Source organism: Mytilus trossulus, unplaced genomic scaffold (genome assembly GCF_036588685.1).
Source record: "Mytilus trossulus isolate FHL-02 unplaced genomic scaffold, PNRI_Mtr1.1.1.hap1 h1tg000024l__unscaffolded, whole genome shotgun sequence".
NCBI lineage: Eukaryota > Metazoa > Mollusca > Bivalvia > Mytilida > Mytilidae > Mytilus > Mytilus trossulus.
In genome coordinates, this window is record NW_026963290.1 from 5,793,590 (window position 1) to 5,821,397 (window position 27,808).

At 32.8% G+C, this 27,808-nt stretch overlaps 1 protein-coding gene across 2 annotated transcripts; it reads left to right on the forward strand.

Annotated features, from left to right (window-relative positions):
* The first annotated feature begins 7,202 nt into the window (after positions 1 to 7,202).
* On the forward strand, positions 7,203 to 27,408 carry LOC134698920 (uncharacterized). 2 transcript variants are annotated; one of them, XM_063560601.1, is made up of 5 exons: positions 7,203 to 7,356; positions 19,002 to 19,121; positions 22,596 to 24,555; positions 25,329 to 25,358; positions 26,274 to 27,408. In XM_063560601.1, the coding sequence occupies exons 1-5, from the start codon at positions 7,314 to 7,316 to the stop codon at positions 26,305 to 26,307; spliced, it is 2,187 nt and encodes a 728-aa protein (XP_063416671.1). In that variant the 5' UTR covers positions 7,203 to 7,313; the 3' UTR covers positions 26,308 to 27,408. The 2 variants fall into 2 exon arrangements, with proteins under 2 accessions (XP_063416671.1, XP_063416672.1); XM_063560602.1 differs by having other exon boundaries at positions 22,977 to 24,555; positions 26,274 to 27,407.
* The last annotated feature ends 400 nt before the right edge of the window (positions 27,409 to 27,808 follow it).

A 27,808-nucleotide genomic window follows, 5' to 3' on the forward strand; every position in this document is an offset into this window, starting at 1 on the left:
GCCATTTTCTACATTGATAATGCCTGTAGCAAGTCAGGAATATGACAGTTGTTGTCTATTCGTTTGATGTGTTTTATCCTTTGATTTTGCCATTTGATTAGGGACTTTCCGTTATAATTTCTTCGGAGTTCAGATTTTTTGTGATTTTACCTTTTAGTAGTGATCAGTGAGTTATGTAGTTTAATTGAAAACAACATTTTAATGAAGAACAGTAGCTTGTGAACTTTCAATTTCTGTGTACTGTAAGAATCCCACTGCGAATGCAAATGGAGTTTTATCTCTCACCTAGTAAATAAAATATTCCAAACCAAGTATTTCCTTTCAAAATTTCCTCGATATAGGGTTGGTGCTTACAAGGAAGATATTAAACGAAATTAAGTACCGACACGACAGGTGCAACATATGAAACAGGATCTGCATAACCTTTCAGAGCAAATGAGATCAACCCCATTTGTTGGTTTGGGGTCGTGCTGTTTTTTTTAGTGCTTTGAATACTATTGTTTGTCTTTTTCCTTGTTAGTAATGGTGTTTTAGTTTGAATGTCCATCTTCTGGTATCTTTCACTCCTCTCTTTTGATCAACACGTCGAATGGAGCAGCACGTTTACCGTTTCCTGCATTCTAAACGCTTGTCTTGACTGAAATGTATAGATAGATATAAGAGCACTTAAATCCAAACACTGAAAGCTCAGGATAGTATAAGACATAAACACTGAAAGCTTAGTATAGTATATAAGACATTAACACTGAAAGCTTAGTATAGTATAAGACATAAACACTGAAAGCTTAGGATAGTATAAGACATAAACACTGAAAGCTTAGGATAGTATAAGACATAAACACTGAAAGCTTAGGATAGTATAAGACATAAACACTGAAAGCTTAGGATAGTATAAGACATAAACACTGAAAGCTTAGGATAGTATAAAACATAACATTTGAAGAGCTTAGGGATCAATGGACATACACAGAATAGCGAAATCACCAAAGGTTGGAACCTTAGTTTAATTTATTCATTCATCAATGAAGAATTAAAATTAAAACACATTTAATTCGTCATACCAAATCACTGACTACTAACTAGATGATATACTGTAAACCAACTTATTATCGCGGATATTTTATTTTGCGTTAAGCTTTTACTATCCCCTTTCACGGCGAGCTAATTTCGCGATATCCATGTGTCATGTAGTTAAATAAGGAAATATCCATGTTTTTAATATTCGTGACGATTTCTAGTCGCGTTATGTTTCTACTCGCGAAAGTCGCGAAAATAAATCGCTCGCAAAAATTAATTGGTTTACCACTAGGTCGATGACACTGCTGGTGAAGATTTATTTACCCGAGGGTATCACTTTTTGTTGTGCTGACATTACTTATCATTTATATGGTTATATTTATAAATTAACTGTTTACAAAATTTTGAATTTTTTGACATACTAAGGCTTTTGTACCTCAGGCATAGATTACCTTAGCTGTATTTGGCAAAACTTTTAGGAATTTTGGTCCTCAATGCTCTTCAACTTCATACTTTATTTGGTCGTTTTAACTTTTTTGGATTCGAGCGTCACTGATGAGTCTTTTGAAGCCGAAACGCGCGTCTGGCGTATATACAAAATTTAGTCCTGGTATCTATGATCAATTTATGAACAGTACTTGGGGCTATCAATTACTTGTCTATCAGCATATACAAAATGCTTTTGAATTAAAATATCACGTACACTACGACAACATCAAGTACAAAATTTGAAGGGAAACAGTCTTATACAATTTCTAGGTTTCAAAGAATAAACTTTGGTCTATAATTGCAGCATTCAAGCATGACATAAGAATCCTTGTCCTGGTTTTCAGAGATTTATTTGCGTTTTTCAAAACAGTATTGCAGGCACGTTCAAATTAAACCTGGACATGTATCAAATCAAACTGAGTTGTTGGTCGTAGTAACTATAAGGAATATGGCATGGTGACAAATACGTTCATGTATACTATTATGCTTTGGACTGAACTGACTGCCAATACGATGATATTCGAAACGATACGACATAACACTTCTAGGAGGCTTGAACCTTTCAAAACCAGTCACATTTTAATAACATCTTAGTAAACATTATGGTACCTTTTATCTTAGCATTTACGTATCTATCCAGATTAATGTCTGGGGTGTCTGAAGGCCGACAATTAACATCAACATTCTGTAGAAGGGATAAAAATGATCGTATACGGAACTGCACCAAAACAACGGACACAAATTTGTACAAACATTTCATATTTGAGACGTGCTTATCATTCATTTTTTCATATATTGTTTTGGATTTTGATTAGAAGCTTTTAAATGTTTCCTATAGCAGGACGCGGGCGTTAGCGTTGTATTTATACTATATATGCAACGCAATTATTGTCATTTGATTAAACATCAAAGGCATATAAAAGTCATTTGGCGAGTACCTTTTGATCACATTAATTCAAAAATCAACAGTTATTTTGTCAACAGGTTCACCTTTCAACATTTAGGTATACACCGGACCTGCGGACAAACTAATGAATTTTTCTTTTATGATGGCATTTTAATAAGTGTTCAGTCGTTATAAGTTGTACCATAGGGTTTCGTTGACTTGTTTTGTTTTACTTATTTTCATTTAAGTGTCATTTCAAAACTATTTTCTCAAAACTAAATAGATGTATCCAAAGAATTTCGGTGTGCGTTCCACTAGCTGTTGTCTTAGTCCCGCCCCCAAAAAAGTACAAAAACACGAACATGTATATTCTAAGATTACATATTGGTTGCACTCAGAAACTGGTCGCTGAATTTGGTCAGCGTTGATTGTATTGAGGAAAGGGAACCATTAGGATACTTACATTATTTATTTATTTGCCTAAATTTTAATGTATCTGTTTTGTAAGTAGTTTCATCTGTTTCCATATATGACAAAGGGATGAAACAGGACGAACCAATATGTTCCCATCGTCTAGCATTAACCACAAAGGGGACCAAGATAAAAGGGATATTCAAACGCATTAGTTTAAAACAGACTTACAACGACATGGTGAGAAACACAAAAGATAGTAAGACAAAAGACAATATGAAAATCACAACATAGAAAATAAAAGACGGAATAACACTACCCCCAACATAAATCTTGGGAAATATCAGGTTGTCAAGAAGACCAAAAAGATCCTGCTTAAAAATGTGACACTCTTCGTTGGCTCATGTAAGTACATATCTATTGATAAGTCTACTTCAGTACGTCACTTTACGACAAACGGGACATATATGTTGTCGTCTGTAAAACATATATTCCATAATGATGAACCACTTTTATGGTGAACATAAACTTTTCGAAAGAACGATTTGAGCTTCATCTCTTTGATTATTTCATTAATAATGCTACATAGAAATGGAAAGATTAAAATTAGGAGGCTGAAATCATTTCTTTTGTTGTAAAAGTTTTATAGATCGATTTGCCTCCAACTATACTTTTCTTACTCCATAATGTCAATATGTTAGCGGAGAAGCAGCAACTATATATCAATTTTCTTATTATTCAGGAATAAGGAATCGAACCCATCATCACCATCACTCAAGGTAATCATGCAACCAACATACAACACAGTCTGTTTGTGAGTAATGAACACCGGTACACTGTTGTTGTCTTTCTTTTTGCATTGCAATGACAGCACTGGACATAACATGATTTTATCATATAGTATTTTCAAGCTAATCTAGAATTGATGATGACAAAAAATTGAACAACACCTCCTTGTTTTATATATAATATAGGAACATATAAATTATCGTATCAAATGACCATGCATGGATATCTTCATTATTTACCCTTAAAAACCCTGAATAATCGACAATGGAAGAGGAAATTTAGTTTTGTAACAACTTTGAAAAAATAAGTTTAAACGAAGCTTTACAGATGTGCTATCCATATGCATTATCAAATGATGGGTTATGTCCGAATTCAGGTTCTTACAATTCAAAATGTAAAGGTTTACGTTCTTTGAGAATTAGTTCAAATATTGATTTTACTTCGGATAGTTAATTAAAAATGAAAAACCTATAGGTGAAGTAAATAGCAATGAAACAAAATCGGATTATAGCTGTATATTATTAGTTACATAGTCTGTTAGTGACCTAATATGATATATACGGGGAATTTACTGACCCCGTATACATCATATTAGGTCACTAGCACACTATGTAACGAATTCATCTTACCGACTATCTTTATTAACCCAGTAGTCAGCACTTCGGTGTTGACATGAATATCAATTATATGGTCATTTTTATAAATTTTCTGTTTACAAAACTTTGAATTTTTCGAAAAACTAAGGATTTTCTTACCCCAGGAGTAGATTACCTTAGCCGTATTTGGCACAACGTTTTGGAATTTTGGGTCCTCAATGCTCCTCAACTTTGTATTTGTTTTGGCTTTTTAACTATTTTGATCTGAGCGTCACTGATGAGTCTTATGTAGACGAAACGCGCGTCTGGCGTATAAAATTATAATCCTGGTACTTTTGATAACTATTTACACCACTGGGTCGATGCCACTGCTGGTGGACGTTTCGTCCCCGAGGGTATCACCAACCCAGTAGTCAGCACTTCGGTGTTGACATGAATATCAATTATATGGTCATTTTTATAAATTTTCTGTTAACAAAACTTTGAATTTTTCGAAAAACTAAGGATTTTCTTACCCCAGGAGTAGATTACCTTAGCCGTATTTGGCACAACTTTTTGGAATTTTGGGTCCTCAATGCTCCTCAACTTTGTATTTGTTTTGGCATTTTAACTATTTTGATCTGAGCGTCACTGATGAGTCTTATGTAGACGAAACGCGCGTCTGGCGTATAAAATTATAATCCTGGTACTTTTGATAACTATTTACACCACTGGGTCGATGCCACTACTGGTGGACGTTTCGTCCCCGAGGGTATCACCAACCCAGTAGTCAGCACTTCGGTTTTGACATGCATATCAATTATATGGTCATTTTTATAAATTTTCTGTTTACAAAACTTTGAATTTTTCGAAAAACTAAGGATTTTCTTACCCCAGGAGTAGATTACCTTAGCCGTATTTGGCACAACGTTTTGGAATTTTGGGTCCTCAATGCTCCTCAACTTTGTATTTGTTTTGGCTTTTTAACTATTTTGATCTGAGCGTCACTGATGAGTCTTATGTAGACGAAACGCGCGTCTGGCGTATAAAATTATAATCCTGGTACTTTTGATTTATTAGTTGAATTTAGACTAGATTTGTCTCATTTGCTATTATAACACATCTTCTTATTTCTATATCGAAGTGTTCAAGTGTTCAATTTTAAGAACCTTCTTCAATTGATCTGCACTAAAACAAATAATGTAAACAATGACTACTTATTATCAACAACCTTGATATAATAATATTAAACAGAACTTTCAATACCTTTAAAAAATCAAACAGTGCCAAAGTCGTAAATCCACTACTAACCATGTATTGAATTAAGCCCCACCTCCCTACTAACCTAGTATTGAATATACACGGTCTCCACGCGGACGCTTTTAACCAATCATATTCCTAGAAATGCATAGGGGGTTAGATGAAAAATTTACACGTATGAGGCAATCAAATAACACAAGTGATTGGTATACTAAACAAGACAGTTTAGTTGTAGATGGAATGTTTCTTATGTTAAATGAAATCAATATGAATATCTAATATATCAATTATCAATTACATGCATTAGTCTAGTGGCCATATTTGATGAGATTTTGGTCAACTCCTATTTACACTTAACATATTACAAATATAGTAATCAATAAGACATGTTTTTTGGCAAATAACTTTCCTTGTATATTTCTCTTTACTTATCTTGCCGTTGGCAATATGAACACAACTGTTTTTGCATTAGTGTAAAAGTGTGACCAAATGCATTAATGTGACCAATGTCCTCAGATAACAGAGATGTGGAGATACATTTATGTATATAAATCATAAAATAGATGCATGTATCTATGCAATTAATTTAATAATAATTAAAAACTTGGAAAACATTTACGTAATTTCCAAAAAGGCATCTGATGAAGTATTTTTTAATTATTCATGAAAGGTATTAGTACACATCTTCATTTTAAAAGAATGTTGGTTCATGTATGTCTACACAAACTCATAATATAAGTATAAGTTTGAATGAATAAAACAAAACGAAAACACAATTTGAATATGTATCACTGATTTATAAATAAACTGTTTACAAAACTTTTGAAATCTGAAATATTAAGGCTTTTCTACCTCAGGAATAGATTACCTTAGCTGTATTTGGCAAAACTTTTAGGAATTTTGGTCTCAATGCTCTTCAACTTCGTACTTTTGTTTTGCCTTTTTAACTTTTTTGGATTTGAGCGTCACTATAAGTCTTTCTGTAGACGAAACGTGCGTCTGGCGTAAATATGAAAATTTTAATCCTGGTATCTATGATGAGTTTGTTTACGAATATTTTTATTGTCTCCTTTGTTTCGTCTACCATTGTTTAATCCTATTATCATGTAACTTTTTAGGATTTGAGTGTCACTAATGAGTCTTTTTATAGTGTGAATTTAACCCAGTTCCTATTAAATAAACTTCTAGTTAGGGTCACTATCCTTTTGTTCTGTACTTGGTATTCATCGTTTTTATATTTGTTTTTGAAATCTCAAAGGAAACTACTCATTTCATTAATGTTGCATGTTTTGAAAATGGCGAAAGAGTTGTGGCATATTTGTAGCTGAAACTTGCAGCTTTACAATATAATGTAGGTTAAACTGATCCAAACATTAAATACAGATTTTGTACAAATAGTGTTAGAATAGACAATTATACATAGTTTGCTATATACGAAAGATAACAGAAGATCACTGATGTGTATTGGTCATGCTGTCGTTCACTGCAGGGATTTGTATGTTATGTATTCAGTCGCCAACAATTAAATAACATTATTTGTTAAACATATAACTATTCCATTAGTGTCATTTTTATTTATTAATGCACATCAAATGAACGTTATATAATACTAATACCAGTTATCTAGCTAATAAAAAAGAGAAACCACAGTTGATAACCTTGTTGTACCCCAGAGTGTATTGTTTTTTATGGTTCTTTCTTAATGAGAAGGTTGTCACATTCAGGCCGGATTTCAGAGGTCTTTTATTACTGACATATGTCATGAAATAATATATATTTCAAAAAAATCTTTATTTGTCGTTTCTGTCAAAATATATTGTAGATTTATACATAGATGAGTTTTAGTCATACCACAGTAACTGATATACTTTGGTGTGGATAATAAGATGGTGAATTGTATACGATTTTTATATGGATTTATACTTCTAGGTGAGTTTAAATGATAGTAAACTACATGCATTCATATGTATTGAGAAGTAGCGTATGCACTATTGATTAATCGATCAAAAGTATTAAGCAAACAAAAAATACCACCTTTTTAAAATAAAAAAGTAATAGCACTACATATTTTTGGAAAAAAGAGAAGCGAGAAATACATATGTGGGAAATTGAAGGTATTCTTGAAGAAAAATAATAGCATATAATACATGTATGTTTTACAATATAATATGTCATATTATAGAATATAAAAGATTGCAAAACTTAATCGAATTAAATCACAAACTCTTATGAAATGACCTAAAGTGAAAATGAAATGTCAACCTAGTAACTTTAAGATAAAATTATGTTATACACAGTACATACCAAGTTTGCCATACGTGAAATTAATTTAGAGCCACATTAAGTGCAAATCGGACAACGAGTCGCCTGATAAACCATTTCAGCTTCATCACATGCAAGTTTATGGCACGGGGTTGTACAATTATTTCCCTTATGATATTGTCGATTTTATTTATGAAAATATGATTTTTTCTATCCTTTTGGCATCTTTCAAACACATTTTTTTTCATATCAACGACGTTACTGTCTATATAGGAAAATGAACAGAACCAATCTTAAGAAGATGTATATAGAAAATTACTGCGTTATATTAACTGGTGTAAAATCAATCTTTAATCAGAAAACGGACAAGTTTACTCATTATTGTTCATACATGTATATGTACTTACCGGTATGTCATTTCTCGACTAATATAGTTTTTTCCCACAAACAAATGGAACTGATTACTTGGAATCTCCGGAGAAAATCTGCGACTGAAAGACAAAATAAGTTTTTATAACATTCCATATTTAAATGTGAACATGATTTTTAAGTAGGCTAATTTCAATTAGGAAAAAAGTTTTCGTATTCTCATTTTAAACACTGTCAATTTATTTGCAATTTGCATCTTTCGCCTGTATATGAAGTATATATTTCCATGTTGAAAGGATATTAAAAAAAAAAAATGTATTTCTTTTAAAACCTCATTTCCTTTATTGTGGATAACTGCTTACAAGGATGATATTAAACTGCAAGTTCCAATTAAGGAAGTTGAAATCATTCATTCGAAAAATTTTGCGGACGCCATTTTATGAATGGCTTTCATTTATTTTAACTTTATTGAACCATAAAACTAATTTTTGACTCTTCACATTGAATAATCCGCGAAGCGGATTATGTAAAATGTGAAGAGTCAAAAATTAGTTTTATGGTTCAATAAAGTCAAAATAAATTATTGCCATTCATTATAAATAAATTTCTATGAAAAAAATAAGCTCAAAGAACTTTTAATACTATTTATATTAAAACAATAACAACATACACACATGTTGGCGTATGAATACACAACATCAGAATGGGCGTCTCCATGAAAATTGATAACATTGAAAATAAAACTAATATTTTTAACCAATCAGAAGACAGTAAATACACCAAATTTATTTATAATGAGTTTGTTGAGAATTATCGATTGTTACATATATGACGACGGATATGATTCAATTGTCGTAACCTTAATCCAGTGTGACCAGCCGAATTAGACTTATCACCGATTTTCACTTTGTATTTACATGAACAGCACCACGTGTGCCACTTGTTCGTAATGCTCAGTCCACATATTGGATTGTCTTGTGGTCTGTAACCATTCGAATTAGACAAATTACCGGGTTTGCATTTAAAAGAACAGCACCACGGGTGCCACATGTTCGTGATGCTCAGTCTATAGTTTTCTATGTTGTGTTTTTATACTGATTGTCTTTTGATCTGTTTTCTATTTTTGCTGTGACATTGTCAGTTTGTTTTCGACTATGTGAGTTCGGCTAATCTTTTGGTTTCTTTCTTCTCTCTTTTATTATATAACAATTTATAGCTCAATATCGATGAGTATTCATTTTCTCAATATCACGACCATCAATTCTAATTAAAATTTAAGGAAATGATGATAGGAAACTATGTTTACGGGGACATTTTTAAGTCATGTGCATGTCATGATAGATTATTTGGTTCAATATCAAATATTCAAATCAAATGTAAAGGTTCCACAAAAATTTACATAAAATCATTTACGTATACGTTAACACAAAATGGCGTTAAACTGCCTGATAGATGCCCTTTTAGATATACAATTGGTGGGAGGGGAGGGGTAATATTCTCTTGATTTTTAAAATGTCGACTTGACATTAAACTTATTAAAGCAGACATGACCATATATAGACAATTTTGTTTTAATTCAATCGAAAGACTGACGATTTTGAAAACAATATGAGAAATTTTAACATACAGAACCTGTTTCTGTGTATATGAAGAAATAAAACAAGGGTAACTGTACATTTATAAGCCGAAGATGATGGTTTTTCAGTCGTCCTGTTGTTAGTATCCTTGTTTTTTAAATTATCTACGCTTCTTAGTTATATTCACTCTTGAATTGGGGCTCAGATCTCTCTCCGGAGAGAAATTCATAAGTGTGTGACAGTTGCAAGGGTTTATGTCCTTCACTATCCGATTACTTAGAAGATGAGACACTCTGAATCATTTGTCTCCTTAACTGGACAATGCACTATTTCAAATCAAGATTTATACTGTTTGAATTTTGATATCATTTGGCTTCAACAATCAACAAATAAATATGTATAAATTAAACTAAAACTCAACGATAATGAAGGAAATGCTATGAATATAACTTTAATGGGTAGGTTCTTTGTAAATACATTTTCTTTACTTTACATTTTTGAACAATCCGAGTTTGTATACAGAGAACACGAACTCAGTTAATTTTGGTAAAAAAGTATATAATTCTTCATGACCTTTGGTTAAAGACACATGATTGTGGTTTAAACAAAATGTCCAGTGAATATAAAACGCAACTAATCCACAATAAACAATACATCAAAATCTATGTAGAGGACAGTTATGGGTCTATTTTTGTTTTCGTCCTTTTGTTCTTTTAATGATCAGTAATGAAATATGAATAAACAGGAAACATATTTGTGTAATATTTTACAAAAACTGACCTGCCATTGTTTTACGGGCATGATCGAATAAATATGAATCATTTAAAACATTTTGATGGATAAAATTGCTGAAATACGAAATGTTATAAATATGAACACACGTCACACTTGCTTTTTGTTTCCCGACAACTCTACCTAAGTTGCTAACATTTTTGTCGTTTAATTTTTGGTGGAGATTCGTCTCACTGGCGATCATAACACATTACTTTAATTTTATTGTTAAAACTTTCAATTCTGGTCACATGAACATTTCATCAATGCAACATTAAGTTAACTTTAACGTGTAAGGCTTAACCTATAAAAATTACATTCTTAGTCATGGTACCGTGATTTACATGTAAAAACCGGTCTATGTTATATAATACAACTGGTAAACTTGGCATTGTTCGCAATGAATTATTCCTGAAATTGCATAGAAAACTGAAACTATTAGGCCTTAGTGTGACTATGTTGAGGACTATACTAGACTATGGTAGAATAATGGCGAATGGCGAAATACATGTAGTTCTATCAGAGACTTTGTCCAACAGTTCTAGACTTTCTTATTAGATCATATACAAAATGACAAATCCATATATTTCGAAAGTTTTTGATTGTGAAAACGTTTTTGCAAAAAATATAAATTCTTTCTACATAAGTATTACCATTCTTTATTGAAAGACCATTAAAACTCTTCTTCTTCATTCTTCGATCAAATTGGTAAACATAGATACCTAATTCATGTCCTTGGTCAAGAAAAGTCCTACCCGGTGTGTTAAATATTTCAATAAATGTTTAAACCTTAACAGACAGTATTGAAGTATTGAAATTTTAGATTTTAAAAACAACATAATAATCGTGTGTGAGTTTATTGAGTTGAAAGTCAAATAGACACTCGGTATCTTAAAGAGGGAACAAAGCATATCCCTCAAAATGACTGGGCTGTTCTTGAACTGTACAAATTATTCTTAGAGATTAGTCTGTAATTGTTTGTACCGATATCTGTCCCTTTTCTCAATAGTAATATTTCAGTAAATACGACGTACTTAAAACTTAAATACCATGTGTATTCAAGTGAAGTTTGACAGTTAAAAATAACCAAGATGTTCTATTTATATCAAAATTGAAATGGCACCTTGACAAAACAATGATTTTATATTTCCTATTGTTACCTTTCCATTCCTGAGTAGCAATGTGTGGCACATTAAATTGCATGGCTAATTTAAGCATTTAACTTTTGTTTGCTGTTTTATTGATAACTTAATAGTTTGCGATGTCTCTCTACTTCTTCATCAGGATATTTGACAATAATTTACGAATACATCAAAAACAATAGTTTAGAACGTTACATTGTACCAGGGGTTGGTTAATTGATACCGGGCCTTTTTGTTTAAGTTTACTGCAGACCGTTCTTTGTTTCAATTCGCGTGTGGTTAAAGCGATTTCAATCTCTTCCTTTCGATAGAAAAAATAAATAGATGTAAGTTAAACATGTTTTTCAACGAAACAACACCCCACCAGAGACTGCCAATGTCATGTTAACAGTCTATGGTCAATATTTACAGACGAGTAAATAGTTTGTAATAAAACAGGTTCCAGTCAAAACGAATAATATAAAAACAATCATACTAGTAGTTTAAAACTGTAGCAATTATGTTATCGTTCCATTTATTTGTAATTTTTTTGAACCAGAGAAGTGTATTTTTTTCTTTCTAGCTTTTATAATGTTTTGAAAGTGAGTGAAAAAAACCTGGTTACTATATACATCTTGCCACTTTTCCAGGTTAGGGGAGGGCTGGGATCTCGCTAACATGTTTAACCCCGCAACATTATGTATGTATGTGCCTGTCCCTAGTAAGGAATCTGTTGATCAGTGGTTGTGGTTTGCTTTTCTGTTACATATTTGCTCTTCGTTCATTCATTGTACATAAATTAAGCCGTTAGTTTTCTCGTTTGAATTGTTTTAAATTGTCATTTCCGGGCCTTTTATAGCTGACTTTGCGGTATGGGCTCTGTTCATTGTCGAAGACCATACGATGACCGTTAGTTGTTCATTTCTGTGTCAATTTGGTCTCTTCAGAGAGTTGTCTCATTGGCAATTGTATCACATCTTCTTTTTTGTTTTATATTAACCTCGTTTGACATGATACAAACTGTTTATTAATCGTATTTGTGACCAGCAAACCCCAAAGGTACAGACAATAATAGCAATCATCTCTGTAACCATGCTGTATATCAGACAATCGTATACAGTTAGGTGATAAATGTGTTCATCCTCAGAAATACTTGTCTCTAACACAAAAAAACAAGGTCATGACCTCTGTCCAATTCAATGACCATTTTACCTCAGAAGAATGACTTGCGTGATATTTACAAATGATTTTGTCATATTTATATATGGAATGTCAAATACAATCTTCGTGGGTTTAATAAATACATGATGTTCAAATACGGACGACTCAGCATTTAGTTAGTACTTTTTGTCATATAACAACCAGTAAATACGTCTAGAACGCTGCAAAGTGCAAATCGGTTTATAGGAGGGTCCAAATGGATGGAATTTTATGGGCGCCTCGCCAAAGATTTTTTTTTGATAGTTCACGTTTTAAGTTTACAATGCTTTTACTGTTGTGGTAAATTGTACGTGTGTTTGCTACAAATTAATTACAGCATATCACTGACTTTTAAAAATTTAACCATGTAGAATGACGATCCTTGAAGTCGTATAACAAATTCGTTTGTAAATATCTAGTTCATACAATTATTGAAAAACTGAGGCTACAATACCCTTTCACGAAGCCAAACTTAGAAGATCTTTGATATTTCATTAAGGCGCAGACGTGTTGTATTTATGCCTTTCTAACATTTCGTAGTTTTTTTTACCCGCAGTAGGTTGTTCTCGAAACACTTTTTGAAACCATATCATTTTTTTTTATTATTTGGTACATGTAGGTAAAGCTACTATTGGACCATCAATTATCCATATTACAATTCGTTCAGTAGCAAGTGCGTTAGTATTTAGGTATAAGAAAATAGATATATATTGATATGATTTAAACATACACTATATAGTTTATAAATATGCAGTTTATCAAAAATATATGATTTTGCTAAATCATCCTCGGAAAATGTTGATCTAATACGAGTTAAAGCTGTTCTATTTAGACCCTTTGTGGACTGGGGTTATGCTCTCAAAACATATGTGATACTCGTAATTTAAAAAACAACATACATGTACACCTGCATTACAGTCGTAGAACATTACACTGTACTTGCAATTTGGAGTACGAAATGTGTGCTCTAAACACAAAATGTTTCTTAATTGGTTGATTTCGAACCTAGTACAAGATAGCTTTTAGAATTACTGATGACGGTTGTTCCAGATACACGTGTTGGTCAAATCATATTATTGTTTGTTATTCTATTGAGTATCACATACGAATTTTTGTCACATAAATCTATGTAATCGTAAATATTGACCTACGTATGAACTTTATAAATAAATCATTTATTTATTACGTGAATATGATGAGAAATGTATTTTTCCACAGACAGGTGAATTGTAAAAAAATGTATGTCATACGGCCACTTTTACATACTTTGCTTAAACAGGTCTATAAATGCTTGTTAAGACTGTATAACTCATCAAAGATACCAGGTTTATAAGTGTGTATGCCAGACGTGCTTCTCGTCTAGATACGACTTGTTACTTTCGCTCGACTAAAAACATAAACTTTTTAAGACATCAGTTATGCCCGTGTCACACTGTCCCGATTTTGATATACGATGGACACCCGAATGCGAAAATTGTAAGTTCGTACGAAGTTGGTCACGATCTCGTTAAAATACCAAAAAAGTGACCGAAGCAAGTACGACGAATAACGAAGTCTATACGATGGTGCCGAAATTATATACGATAGCAAAAGATGGACATACGAAGGTTAACCGAAGACGGGTATTTAAGCTTCATATCTCAGCCGAAGCCTACACGATGGATTACGAAGGCTACAAGATGGATTACGAAGATGGCGCGATGGCCGTATACAGCTTACGATGCATTTAAATTATATGCCGAAGGCATCACGCGTTTTAAATTAATTGATCAATATTGAAAATATATTATATTGTACATTTCATTTCAAGTTGAACAACAGACCTCTGGTTTAATCATTAAGACGCGTTTTTAGCTCTTTTAGTAACGTTGTGAAATGTCCATATTGTTGTCTTCGCCTTTCCGACAACCACTTCAGTACCCATACGGACCTTAAAGGTATTTCCAGTTAATGAATGTTTTGGTTGATTTCTAAAAAAATAGTTTATGTATCAAATATGCATATTCGATTTACCATGTTCTGCATGTGTCATATACAAATATAGTGTCCATATTTGTCCCAAATATGTTACAAACTAGGGGATGCCACGCTCGCATTGCCTTGTTTGAACTGTAAAATGTGTACACTAGTCTGAATAATTACCCATAATTATGCCCATGTTTACTGATCTATCTTAAAGGTAAGGTAATGGTAATGGGTTTGTTGATCCCAGTATTAAAAAAAGCTCTTTCCAGGAGAATATCATAATAATATAGACAAAGGGAAGGATGTGGGGAAAGCAACAAATACGGCAAAATATGACATATAGAAAACACAAGAGTGCACACGCTGAAATGTCTCGCCTTCTTTACTAATAATTGATATTATGTTGCTTTATTAAAAATTGTCACATAAACTTAACATTAACCAAGGTAACTAAACAAAGACCAATGAATCATGAAAATTATGTCAAGGTCAGATGAACCATGCCAGGTAGACATGTACAGCTAACAATGCTTCAATACAACAAATGTAGTTGACCTATTACTTATAGTTTAAGAAAAATAGACCAAAAACTTAACACTGAGCAATGAACCGTGAAAATGAGGTCGAGGTCGAGGTCAAATAAAACATGAGCGAGTGACATATAGATCATAAAATATTTCCATACACCAAATATAGTTGACCTATGGCATATAGTATTAGATAAAAAGACCAAAACTCAAAAACTAAACTTTGATCATGAAAATGAGGTCAAGGTCAGATGACATCTGCCCGCTAGACATGTACACCTTACAATCATTGCATACAACAAATATAGTAGATCTATTGCATAAAATATGAAAAAAACAGACCAAAACACAAAAACTTAACTATTACCACTGAACCATGAAAATGAGGTCAAGGTCAGATGACACCTGCCAGTAGGATATGTATACCTTACAGTCCTTCCTTACACCGAATACACTAGCCCTATTGCTTATAGTATCTGAGATATGGACTTGACCACCCAAACTTCACCTTGTTCACTAATCCATGAAATGAGGTCGAGGTCAAGTGAAAACTGTATGACGGGCATGAGGACCTTGCAAGGTACACACATACCAAATATAATTATCCTATTACTTATAATAAGAGAGAATTCAACACTACAAAAAATATGAACTAGTTTTTCAAGTGGTCACTGAACCATGAAAATAAGGTCAAGGACATTTGACCAGTGACTGACGGAAACTTCGTAACATGAGGCATCTATATACAAAGTATGAAGCATCCAGGTCTTCCACCTTATAAAATATAAAGCTTTTAAAAAGTTAGCTAACGCCGCCGCCGCCGCCGGATCACTATCCCTATGTCGAGCTTTCTGCAATAAAAGTTGCAGGCTCGACAAAAATGGTTATGAAGTAAACATTCGTGTGACAACAACTCATACGATACATAAAAAATCAGAATAATAAAGAAAAGTTGATTTTATATATACGTGTACCTGCAGTGTTGGTGTACGAGGCGCGTTTATAATTTTCAGTATGTAACTTGATATGAAAAATTGACAAAAAATAATATTTTAATTGTACAAGTAAATTCTGAGCCTTTTTAAATAGCTGCTTTTCTTGTTCCATTTGAATTAATAGAAACAACGCTGTTGCCTTTCTTGTCCTCGTAGAATCATATGATATGAGCTCCATGTTTTGTAAACGTCTTTCTTAACTGTCGTATTAGACTGACCAGTGCATATCGCGATTTAGCGCGAAAATTAACTTACATCTAGCTGGATTTAATGCCGTCGTAGTTCCATCTTGTCGCCTTCGTACTTTCATTCGGTGGCAACACGACGGGATTACGAGGTTTTCACGAAGTCGTGTTGCCATCGTAAAACCTTCGGGTAGCTTCGTGATTCATTCGTGTAGACATCGTAATGTCAAAACTACCCGATGGAAACGATGGAAACACGAATGCAATACGATGTTCAAAGATGCAATCCCGGTGACATTACGATGGTGATGATGGTGATACGAACTAAATACGAACCCTCAACATCGGACGCACCTTCGGGGATTTTTCAACATGTTAAAAAATTTAGAACCCTTCCCGAAGTTGTCCCCCCCGAAGGCTAGAAAAAGTGGCCGATGGTTCTACGATGGTTAAAGATGGCACTACGAATAGCCCGATCTGAATACGATCAGTCCCGATTTTGAAAATTTCCATAATCGTGTTGCCATCGGCGTAAAAGTCGGGACAGTGTGACGCGGGCATTACTGATGACGACACAAGAAGTTAAGAAAACCGAGATACATATTACGTGTAACATAATGGATCAAGAAAACCAATTAAGGCATGTACACAAAAAGACGAAGGAACATTTCAGTTATGTTTAGTAGAAATCGCAAAATGCATCAACTGGGAAAACATGCAATAAGCAATGAAGTTTTTTTTGCAGTAATTCATAGACTGATACTTTTGTATGTCGAGAATTTACTTATACCAATACATACAAGTCTAGTTACTATGTAAAGGAATAATGCCTGCTGTATTTGCAATGAACTATCGACAGCAAAATGTTTCGAATTAGATGGAAAGAATTCAGTTAAGACGATAATATCAAAATGTAAAGAATTATCTAATTGGTCTTTTACATCTATAAACGGAATGTGTTTTTATGCCCGACCTACGATAGTAGAGGGGCATTATGTTTTCTGGTCTGTGCGTCCGTCCGTCCGTCTGTCGTAACGTCGTACCGTCCGTCCGTTCGTTCGTGCGTCCGTCTATCCCGCTTCAGATTAATTTTTGGTCAAGGTAGTTTTTGATGAAGCTGACATCCAATCAATTTGAAACTTAGTACACATGTTGCTTATGATATGATCTTTCTAATTTTAAAGCCAAATTAGACTTTTGACCTCAATTTCACGGTCCATTGAACATGGAAAATGATAGTGCGAATGGGGCATCCGTGTACTTTGGGCACATTCTTTATATTCTTTAATATACTATGTACATTTGAAATTTGAAATTTATAGCTTTATCAAAGCAAGATAACATTGCTGAAACCTTAGTCTGAAACATTTTAAGATTTAGGATCGTGAGTATGCAAGTATTTGCAAAAACAGTCAAATTTATCAAAATTAAAAATATTTGTTACAAGACAACTCAAGTCGAATTTACATTATACAATCCCCATTTGATTTATCTAGGCAATGATCTGTTGATCTGAACTGGAGATCAAAATGTTGAAATCCGATTACATACAACAAGAAAACGAAAGTCAAAATGTAATCAGCATACTTTCATGCTTCTGTAATCTTCTCAATTTCATTTTTTTTAAATACAACAGCAGTATATATTCTCCTAACTCAACAACTTTTTCCTGTTTCAAACTTAACAAATAACGCGAGTGCTTTATAAGTAAGATACAAGTTTTAGAAAAGTAACTTCGAAACCTTAAATTGAGAAATACCTTTTAAATTATAATATGTGAACAATCCCTGTATTGCTGTTCAGAAGCTGTCAATACAGCTATAAGCTATGCAACCAAACTAATTCACTAAACGATAAAATTAAACAAAAGAAAGATAAACAAAAGTATAAATTGTAAAAATTTGTGCCCATCTGTTTTAATGATTTCCATAAAATGCCATTTCTTTATGAAAACATCTAAGATAATATGTTCCAGTTTTTATTTATGTACAATATTTCTGTCATACTATAAATATCTATGAATATTTCATTTACGGTATAAATGTCGTATTTATTAAGTCTAACACAGGATGCAACTGGCGGTATCTTTTATGTACATCCACCATTCATCAAAGTGTCACAGTAATTCTTATATTGTCTACATGTATTTTCTTATAACGCAACAACATTTTTATAAGAGAGGTATTGTAAAATGCTTTTGTTTTAATATAAAAATGAGGAGATGTGGTATGATTGCCAAAATGAAAACTATCCACTAGAGTTCAAAAAGGTGGATATATAGGCAATACCAGCATTTATATACTTGATAGTTTGGATAATTTTATGCAAGGCAGAAAGCTTTGCGTTCACATTTATGAATAAAAGAAGATTTGGGTATATAATACGATGCAGCACACCAACAATAAACATATTATTAGATTGTTTTGTGATCCTGTCTTACAACAATATAAAATGGAGAATCGTAAGTATTTTGGATTATCAGACAAAAACCCTAAAGTACACACACAGTTGGAAAATGCGGTAATTATAGGGAAAACGATTTGCTTCATTAGATAATTTTACACAAAAAGAAATAAAAACTCCATGACATTCTCTTTTTCAGATATTTCGATCATAAGTGTTGTTGTTGGCTTGCATAATCACCATCCACGTCCACCACCGCCACAACCGCCACAACGGCTACGCCCACCACCACCTAGACCACCACCGCCAAAACCACCAGGTAATATTACGTATTACACATCAACTACGTCTCAAAAACATATTGTTTAACTGTTTCTTTGATTTTTTTCTTAAATCAAAATTACAAAAAAATGATTAAAAAAAAACGGAGCACAATTGATGAAAATTTTTTTTTTTTAACTCAATTTGGAAATCAGCCTTTTTGATAAATTGAAATTTTTAAATGATTTCAAAACTTTTCATGTAATAAGTACATTTCGACAGCAAAATCTGAAAAAAAACTATTCAGTTTAATTGGTAAAAATTCAGATTTTCAAGACACACATTACGTTAATGAAAACCGGTTACATTATGATCTTGTGCTCGCTCTTTCGACAAAGTCCATTTATTAGAAACGTATGATGAGAAATTACAAATGTAACAAACATAAATGGTCACGTGCTTGAATCTTTTTATAAAAGCACCAAATAGTATTTTTTTCTATTTTATGGGTTTATATTTTTTTTAATATCATTTTCTGACAAATGCCATCAATAATATATGTCTACATTTACTGATTTAGAACTTGTCCAGCTATAATTAATCGCATACCAGCAGATGTCTTACAAAACATAACTTGGATACAATCTAGATGACAAAGTGTCTTACGCAACTAAAATAATCATATTTTTCACAGCAACGACAGCGTAACCGGAGATATATGACAAATTCTTCTTAATAACTTAGATTGTTATAAATAAACTTACAAAGTTATACATGTTGTAGGTTCATTGACCCTAAGATTCTGACATATTTTTAATCGGGTCAGCTGAATACTTCACATTTAGAATATAAATAGTTTTGAAAAATCTATTAATACTAACTAACTTCTTTTTTAGCACATCGCATTAAAAATAACACAGTAACATTTACATATTTGCTTCGTTACGTCAATTTCGGTGCAATTTTTCATATTTTGTTACAGTTTTTTGGAAAGTTTATTTTACCGCAGTCAGCGATCTAGAAAATCACTATGCTAGGGTTCAAAATACCCTTTTGACCCTGATCTCAAAACATTTTGAGCTGTATGTTACGGTCAAGATGTCTTTTTGTTCCGATAAACATGTTGACACTGTGCTGGATTTCTTTTTACATGGCACTGAGTCTTTTAAGTTTATAACCTTAAAGAACCATTTTGATGTACTAAGATTCGAGTTTAATTTTGATTTAAGATAGTTTGAGAAGGAATTGAATTTAGTCCATGTTAAACGTAGACCTTACAAAATGAAAAAGTCGAAATTTAAGCAGATGTGGTATACTATCTAATTAAACAGCTATCTACCACAGTGCAAATGGTACTGATGAATGCTACTACAACGTGAAGGTATAAGCACGGTCTTCAAGAATTAGCAATTCCCATAACGTATAGTCAGCTTTGAAAAAAATCCGACTTTAATGAATACGTTTTTTATATACATTTTGTCAAATTCATTTTCATTGGTTATGGCGTATATGTCATTCAATAGACATGTTGTTTTGTTTTTAAAATCATTAGAATATACTTCAAATAAATAATGTTCTTAAATAATGACCTATTAAAATCATTTATCACAAAAATCAGGACATGCATATGGTAGGTATCAAGAATTTATGAATAGCTAAAACACTGATGACATGCATTCTACAAGATATGACCCAACCATGAGCGTTGACTGCGTTACCATAGCGCGTAAAACAGACAGCAATGCCAAAACATGTGCGAACTTTCTCCTGTAGTGTTAGATGCAACGCATACATGCAGATTATAACTAAGGATTTTCTTACCCCAGGAGTACATTACCTTAGCCGTATTTGGCAAAACTTTTTTTGGAATTTTGGGTCCTCAATGCTCTTCAACTTTGTATTTGTTTGGCTTTTTAACTATTTTGATCTGAGCGTCACTGATGAGTCTTACGTAGACGAAACGCGCGTCTGGCGTATAAAATTATAATCCTGGTACTTTTGATAACTATATCTCCTTATGGATAACATATTCAAGATTTCCATGGCAGAGGTTTGCTGTTTACAAGTTGTGATGATGAAATTTTCTTTACAAAAAATTACTCACGAAATCACAAGTTGGATAACTGTTATATAATATCTGTTTCACAGATCACGATAAACATATTCCAACTGTTGTAACCACAAATTCCGTCATCCTTTCCTCGAACGTGACCCATTAAATAGGACTTGTCAAGAGGTCTGTTTTTACATACGCAACACAATTGGTGTGACAATAATTGCAAATGCTAGAGTGTTTATTTATATTTACATTTTTGCTTTTGTTTATATCTGGTTAAATGACCGTCAGCAGTTTTCGAAGGTCATCTCGATAATCATATATATTTATGTGTAAGATGGCGTCTAGTCTGAAATATGCAGGAAATGATTTTACATTTTAGCGAATTAATGCAAGGTTTAGTGTTTGTAGTTTGTACTCTGTAATTTGGATATTCGTTTTAGTATTTTTTAAAAATAAAAATACGAGAAATTGAGTTCAAATCGATGAACATGAATTTTCAAGATAATGCCCCGCCTTTTAAGGTGTCAAATTATACAGTAAGTTGTTGTCTTTTTACTGTAAAACTCTAGAAAGTTTTGATTCCAGAGATATACAGTTTTAAACAAATATCTCTTTGAACAAAACAAGTAAGGGGTCCTTGATATGCACCCTTTGCATTTTTGTCGGTAATCTCGTATCTATAAATAAACTATTTCGATTTTGATAAATGATTTCTATTGGTAATACATCTCTTTTATAAGATAATATATAGCTATTAGTTGAAAGATTTAATTACCAGAAATATAGATAGGCGTGAACAAATGACCAATACATGATCTTAAGTGGACATGAATCTAGTAGCATGCATATCATCAGTGTCTTTAGTTATTGATCAGTTATTAATATATACCATGTTCATGACCAATGATATTAATATGACATAGGTCAAGTCTCTCTTTTGACCATATGTACTTATAGTATATTTGATTGCCTTTGAAAACAAAACACCATCACGTGCACATTGTGAGAAGCTTAGTGTGATACAAAAGGGTAAGCTGAGAGTAAATTAACACAATTGTATCTGCTATTGAGACAAAAAAATATTATTACACTAACACCCATTTGTAGTGAATCATGTCGTAATTAATGTGGTTAGAACATGTATGTTATAGTAGAAAAGTTACTTATGTCTGTATGTGAGTTTGTTTAATCTTTCCAAATAAAAGGATTCGTGGAAATCATATTTTCAACATTGTGACAAAAGACAAAATATTATTTTACTTTTGCAGCAGCTGATGTTTCACAATTTCAAAATTTCAGGCGTACATATGTAGATTCTTATGCGCATACAACATTCGCGCATTCGTAATTAAGACAAAGGAATCATAAGTACTTCAAATCTACTATAACAAACCTGTTTGGACCTGAGCTTGTGTAATATATGATTCTGTACATAAGGTTGTATATATAGTTACTTATTTACATATAACTCAGGAACAACGACAACCCCTGCACCTACTACTAGTACCTCTACTACCACACCTGCACCAGAAGTAGAGATAGAACTAGAAGAAATTTCAACCACACTCGCACCTAACTCTACTACAGTAGCCTCTTCGACTGTTAGGCAACCAGCAGCACATTATCAGCAGGGCGCATATCCATATAATTACTATAATCAGTACTATCATAACAGTGGCCAGCCGTCTAGCCAGACTCAGCACAGTCAACCATATAACTATTATCAGAATTATAACAGTCAACCATATGACCCAAATCAGAATTATAATAGTCAACCATATGACCAGAATCAATATTACAACCAAGCTCAAGGCTATAATTCTGGTTATTATTCTGGACAATCTTATGTTGCAGGTCCGGGACAGAATCAACCTGCATACAATCATGTAACAGGTGCACCACACCCAACGACATATCCTTACCACCAGAATCATCCTCCAAATAATCCATATTCTGCCACTCAACCACCACCTGCAGCACACGCGCCTTATGCTCAGCCTCAACAACATCCAGCTGGCCATGCTCAGCCTCAGCAACACCCAGCTGGCCATGCACCGCCATCAAACTCATATCCCCAGTATGATCATTACCCTGCATCACCACCAACTCCAATCTCCGCCGGCCATTACTACCCACCTGATCAAAGTAGTAATCACCAACATCATCAGCAGCCTAATCCTGCTCAACCTCAACAGCCTAACCCTGCTCAACCTCAGCCAGATTACTATCCTCAGCAAAATCAATACCAACAGGGCAATAATCAACAACCGACCCCTGCTCAGCCTTTAACTCAAGCGGATTACCATTCACAACAAAATCAATATCAGCAGACTAACAATCAACAACCAGACCCAGCATACCAACCTGGACCTCCAGCAAGACCACAAGGACCGAATCTACCTCAACGTTTACCAACTCCTCCGGCTAACAGTCTTCCTCAACAGGCGTCTTCAGGAAGGCGTCAGACACAATCTGTGAATAGCCAGCCAGTTGTGGAGGAAAAATACCAAACCAGATATGAAAGACCAAGATCATACAAAGCTGATATTAGTTTACCAACTGCTCCAATTCCTTTACAAGAAAGCCGTAGAAATGTTATAGTTGATAATCGACCAATTGCACAATCACCTGATGTTCGCTATAATGAGGTTGCAAGAGATTCCCCAGTAGACAGGCGAACTAGTGTAAACTCACAAGACGTTCGCTATAATGAGGTTGCAAGAGATACCCCAGTAGAAAGGCGAACTAGTGTAAAATCACAAGACGTTCGATATATTGAAGTGGTGAGGGGTAGCCAAGTAGACAGAAGACCCGTTGAAAAATCACCTGCCGTCCGTTACGTGGAACCTAGATTAGAAACTGTATACGTTAAAACGTTAGATCGCAGACAACCCGAGGCGCCAACTGCGGAAAGCCGTTACTTCAAGACAGACCAAAGACCATCCGATTCAATAAGTTATCGAAGTTCAGCAGATATCCCCCTACGTTCTGAACCGCGCACAGACATAAGTCAACAGGCTGCTGACTACGGTATTGGCACAGAAACAATTGCGTCAGAAAGTAGATATCTTCAAAAGTCTGATGGCAAACCACCAGGAAATATCGCTTATCTTAAGTCTCTGGATTCCCCATCAGCTACTGTAAAAGCAGAATACAACTACATGAAAGAGTCAGAGAAAAGACAACGTCTACCCACTGAAAATCAATTATTGGAGATCAAAAGACAACAACTAGAATTACTTAAACTGCTTCAAAGAGAGAAAGAAAAGTCAACGAAAAGACAAAATCCGTACTTTAAAACATTGTTTGAAAACAAAACCCCGGAGCTAAGCAAAGAAAAGATACCGAAGTCGAAAGACCAATGTCCACTTTATAAGTACACAGTAGAAAAAGATAGGATAGAGATACATACAGAGCCAGGAAGATGTAAAATGTAAGTGATACTAGTAGCATTAAAATGATGTTGTACTATTCTTAGACCGAAAAACACATATCAATGGTTCAAAAATCAAAACTAAGGTATCTGATTATAAAATCACCACTGTTTGATATTCTATATTCCAAGACTCGAAAAACTAAAATGTTTTCTTAATTCATTAACAAAGTATACAAACGGGAAAAGGGTTGGGAAAACAAACTACATAATTTGTGAAAAGAAACATGATGTAAATTCTCGGTAAATCCGAGAATACAATATCGAAAAGAATCTGAGAAAAAAACCTTCGAGACTGAACAACACACCTAATTAAAACAAAAAACATTTTTAGAAAACTATAAGACAACATATTAGGCAGTGTCATCACTTAAATAATAGATGATCAACAATGCTTATAATTTGATAACATAAATGGTTTGTATTGACACATTAAGATCAACGATAAAGACAATTACTTCATAACAAGGAATATTTTATCACATACAAGTCAACGAAAACCTTTTCGTTTCAAATTATAAAAACTGAACCTAAATATAAAAATATCAGTCTTAAATCAAATAAACTGAAATAACCAGCCATCATAGAAATAAGCAAGATATTACCAGCAATAACTAGAATAAGCAAGATATTACCAGCAATAACTAATAAGCAAGATATTACCAGCAATAACTAGAAATACAGTTATCACAATGAATAAGACGAATTTTAAGAACATCATGTATAGTTTTGTTGTTCATACTAAAATTGAATTCATTGTATGTTTGTTTCAGAGTAATAAAATTGCCCAAAGATGGCGCTGGGTAAGTACAAAAATACAAAAAAAGTCTTTAGACAAACTTAACTGTTCATACAGAAAAAAAATTAAAATTAAAAGATAAGAGTGATAATTTTTCTTGACACAAAACGTCCGATTACCGTTAAAAATACTATAGTTTAACAAATCATAATCTTCGAGTAAGGAATTAATAAAATCATCATAGATACTAGGATTGAAATCAAGATTTTGCTCCAAACGCACGTTTCGTCTACAAAGACACAACTGTGACGCACGAATCAATAAAAAAATTAAAAAGGCTAAATAAGTGCTTGTATAGAAACAACAGTAACTAAAAGGAAAACCATTTTTGAATACCCATTAAAAGAGGGGCGAGAGATACCAGAGGGACAGTCAAACTCGTAGATCGATAATGGCTAAAAAAGAAAAAGACAAACAGACAAATTATAGTACAAAAGACAAAACATTGGAGGTAACCTCTGGGAACAAAGATGTTATCAAATAAAGATTTCGAAAAATATTTATATGTATTTACCATTTTCCGCATATTACAAATAATTCTAAGAAGGGGGCAGTCAAAACTGAAATGTCGGAAAGACGGGAAAATAGCAGAAAAAGACGAAATGTCGCTAGTGGATATTTTGATTGATATCAAAGCAATCGAGATGTTTTGAAGATTTACGTAAAAAATGATATTACGACCAACAATCTTATTTCAATTATTATATATTAAATATTGTTATTTGATAAAATCAATCATAACAGAATTATAAACATTATGTGCAAAATAATTAAACACAAATGAAAATAATACGTATATTCATATTTAAGACGTACATGCTTCCTAAATATTAACATTATTTACATTTTTTTTTATGGTTTAATCGGAGATAATTTTATTTGGTTTCATATAACATATAATATGATTTTTATGTTTCAGAAAACCAAAAGTATCATACCTCTCTCGAAACTGATAAATACCTTTAATGTATAGGGAACAAAGACACAAATCAAGTTGTCCCAGGGACATAGATATAGACAAGTAAAATATTGACGAATTGTTCTAACGTCAAGTGTACTTTTATATACAACGAATATACTTTTAGTACACAAGATGTACACGTAATTTTTGTTCGGATTTTCTCTTCTAGTAACATAATACTATGTATATTTTTGCTTTAACATATGCAATATTGCTTGAAAGTACATGTATTAATATTATAAGCTATGTACATATTTTTTTTTCGTTTCGGAGTACGAGTAATTAAGATATTTTATCATTATAACATCTATTGAATTTCAAATAGATGTTATAACTTGAATGGACGTACATTGTATGGAGTTCACTCCAATGACATATTTTACATTTTACACTTAATAGAATCGATATGAATATGCCCAGTCTATAATGAATTTCATTCAATTTTTTTTGAATAATTGTGATATTAAGTGTATGATTATTATGCGAATATTGCTCATTGCTTTACTTGTTTGGTATGTTTTTTGTTTGCTAGTGTAACATTAATGTGTCGGTTTGTGAATGTAAAACAATATTGTATGACGCTGTATATATATTGATTATACATTGTATGAAATAACAAAACATATGATTCTAATTGTTTTCCCAAAATCACGACGGGGTACAACGATACATATGTATTAAATCAGACGCGAGGAATATTATATGCCTGCAAAAAAAGAAAATAAGAAAGAGACTTGTTTTTATTGAGATTGGTTGCTTCAAAATTTAGAATTTGTTAAAAAACTAACAAGAAATCTTCTATATAGCTTTTAGAATGTAAGTATTTCTTCAAAAACATTTTTAAGATTGTTCTTTCATTCTATTTATATAGTTTAGGTAGAATAATGTCTTTAGAAATTAGTAAAGTGTTGAAAAGTTTCTTCAATATTGCATTATGCCAGAAGTAACTAAGAAACATTTTTTTCATATTCAAGATGATGTTCTTTAAAAAAGAGGTATATACCAAAGAATTTGGTATTTATTACAGAAGATTTCATACAAAATTAATGTTTATATTTTTTGAGTCCAACTGCAGTAAAAGTTTTCTTGTAATGTTTGTTGCATTATTATTGTATGAGTGTTTTTAAAAGTGTTAAATAAAAAAATACAATAAAAATCTAACACGCATTTAATATATTAAAGCAAATGAAAAGAGGTGGGGTGTATCGGTTGCACGCGGAAAAACTTTCCCTTCTCAGTTTGAGTTCAAAACTTGGTTCCTTGTTTTCGTGCTTTTAATTTTTTTATACATTGACTTTGACAACTTTAAAGTCTCCTGGTTCCATTGAACGCATTTCGTGTCGGAATCAGACTTTCAATTGTCTAAATACCCATTACTATAGATGTTTGCTTTCATGTAAGAGGTTAAAATAAGTTTATCATCGTATTTTCCTGTGTAAGAAGTTTTGTTGAGATCAAATTATCTATATAGTTCACATTAAAAAGTATTTGTT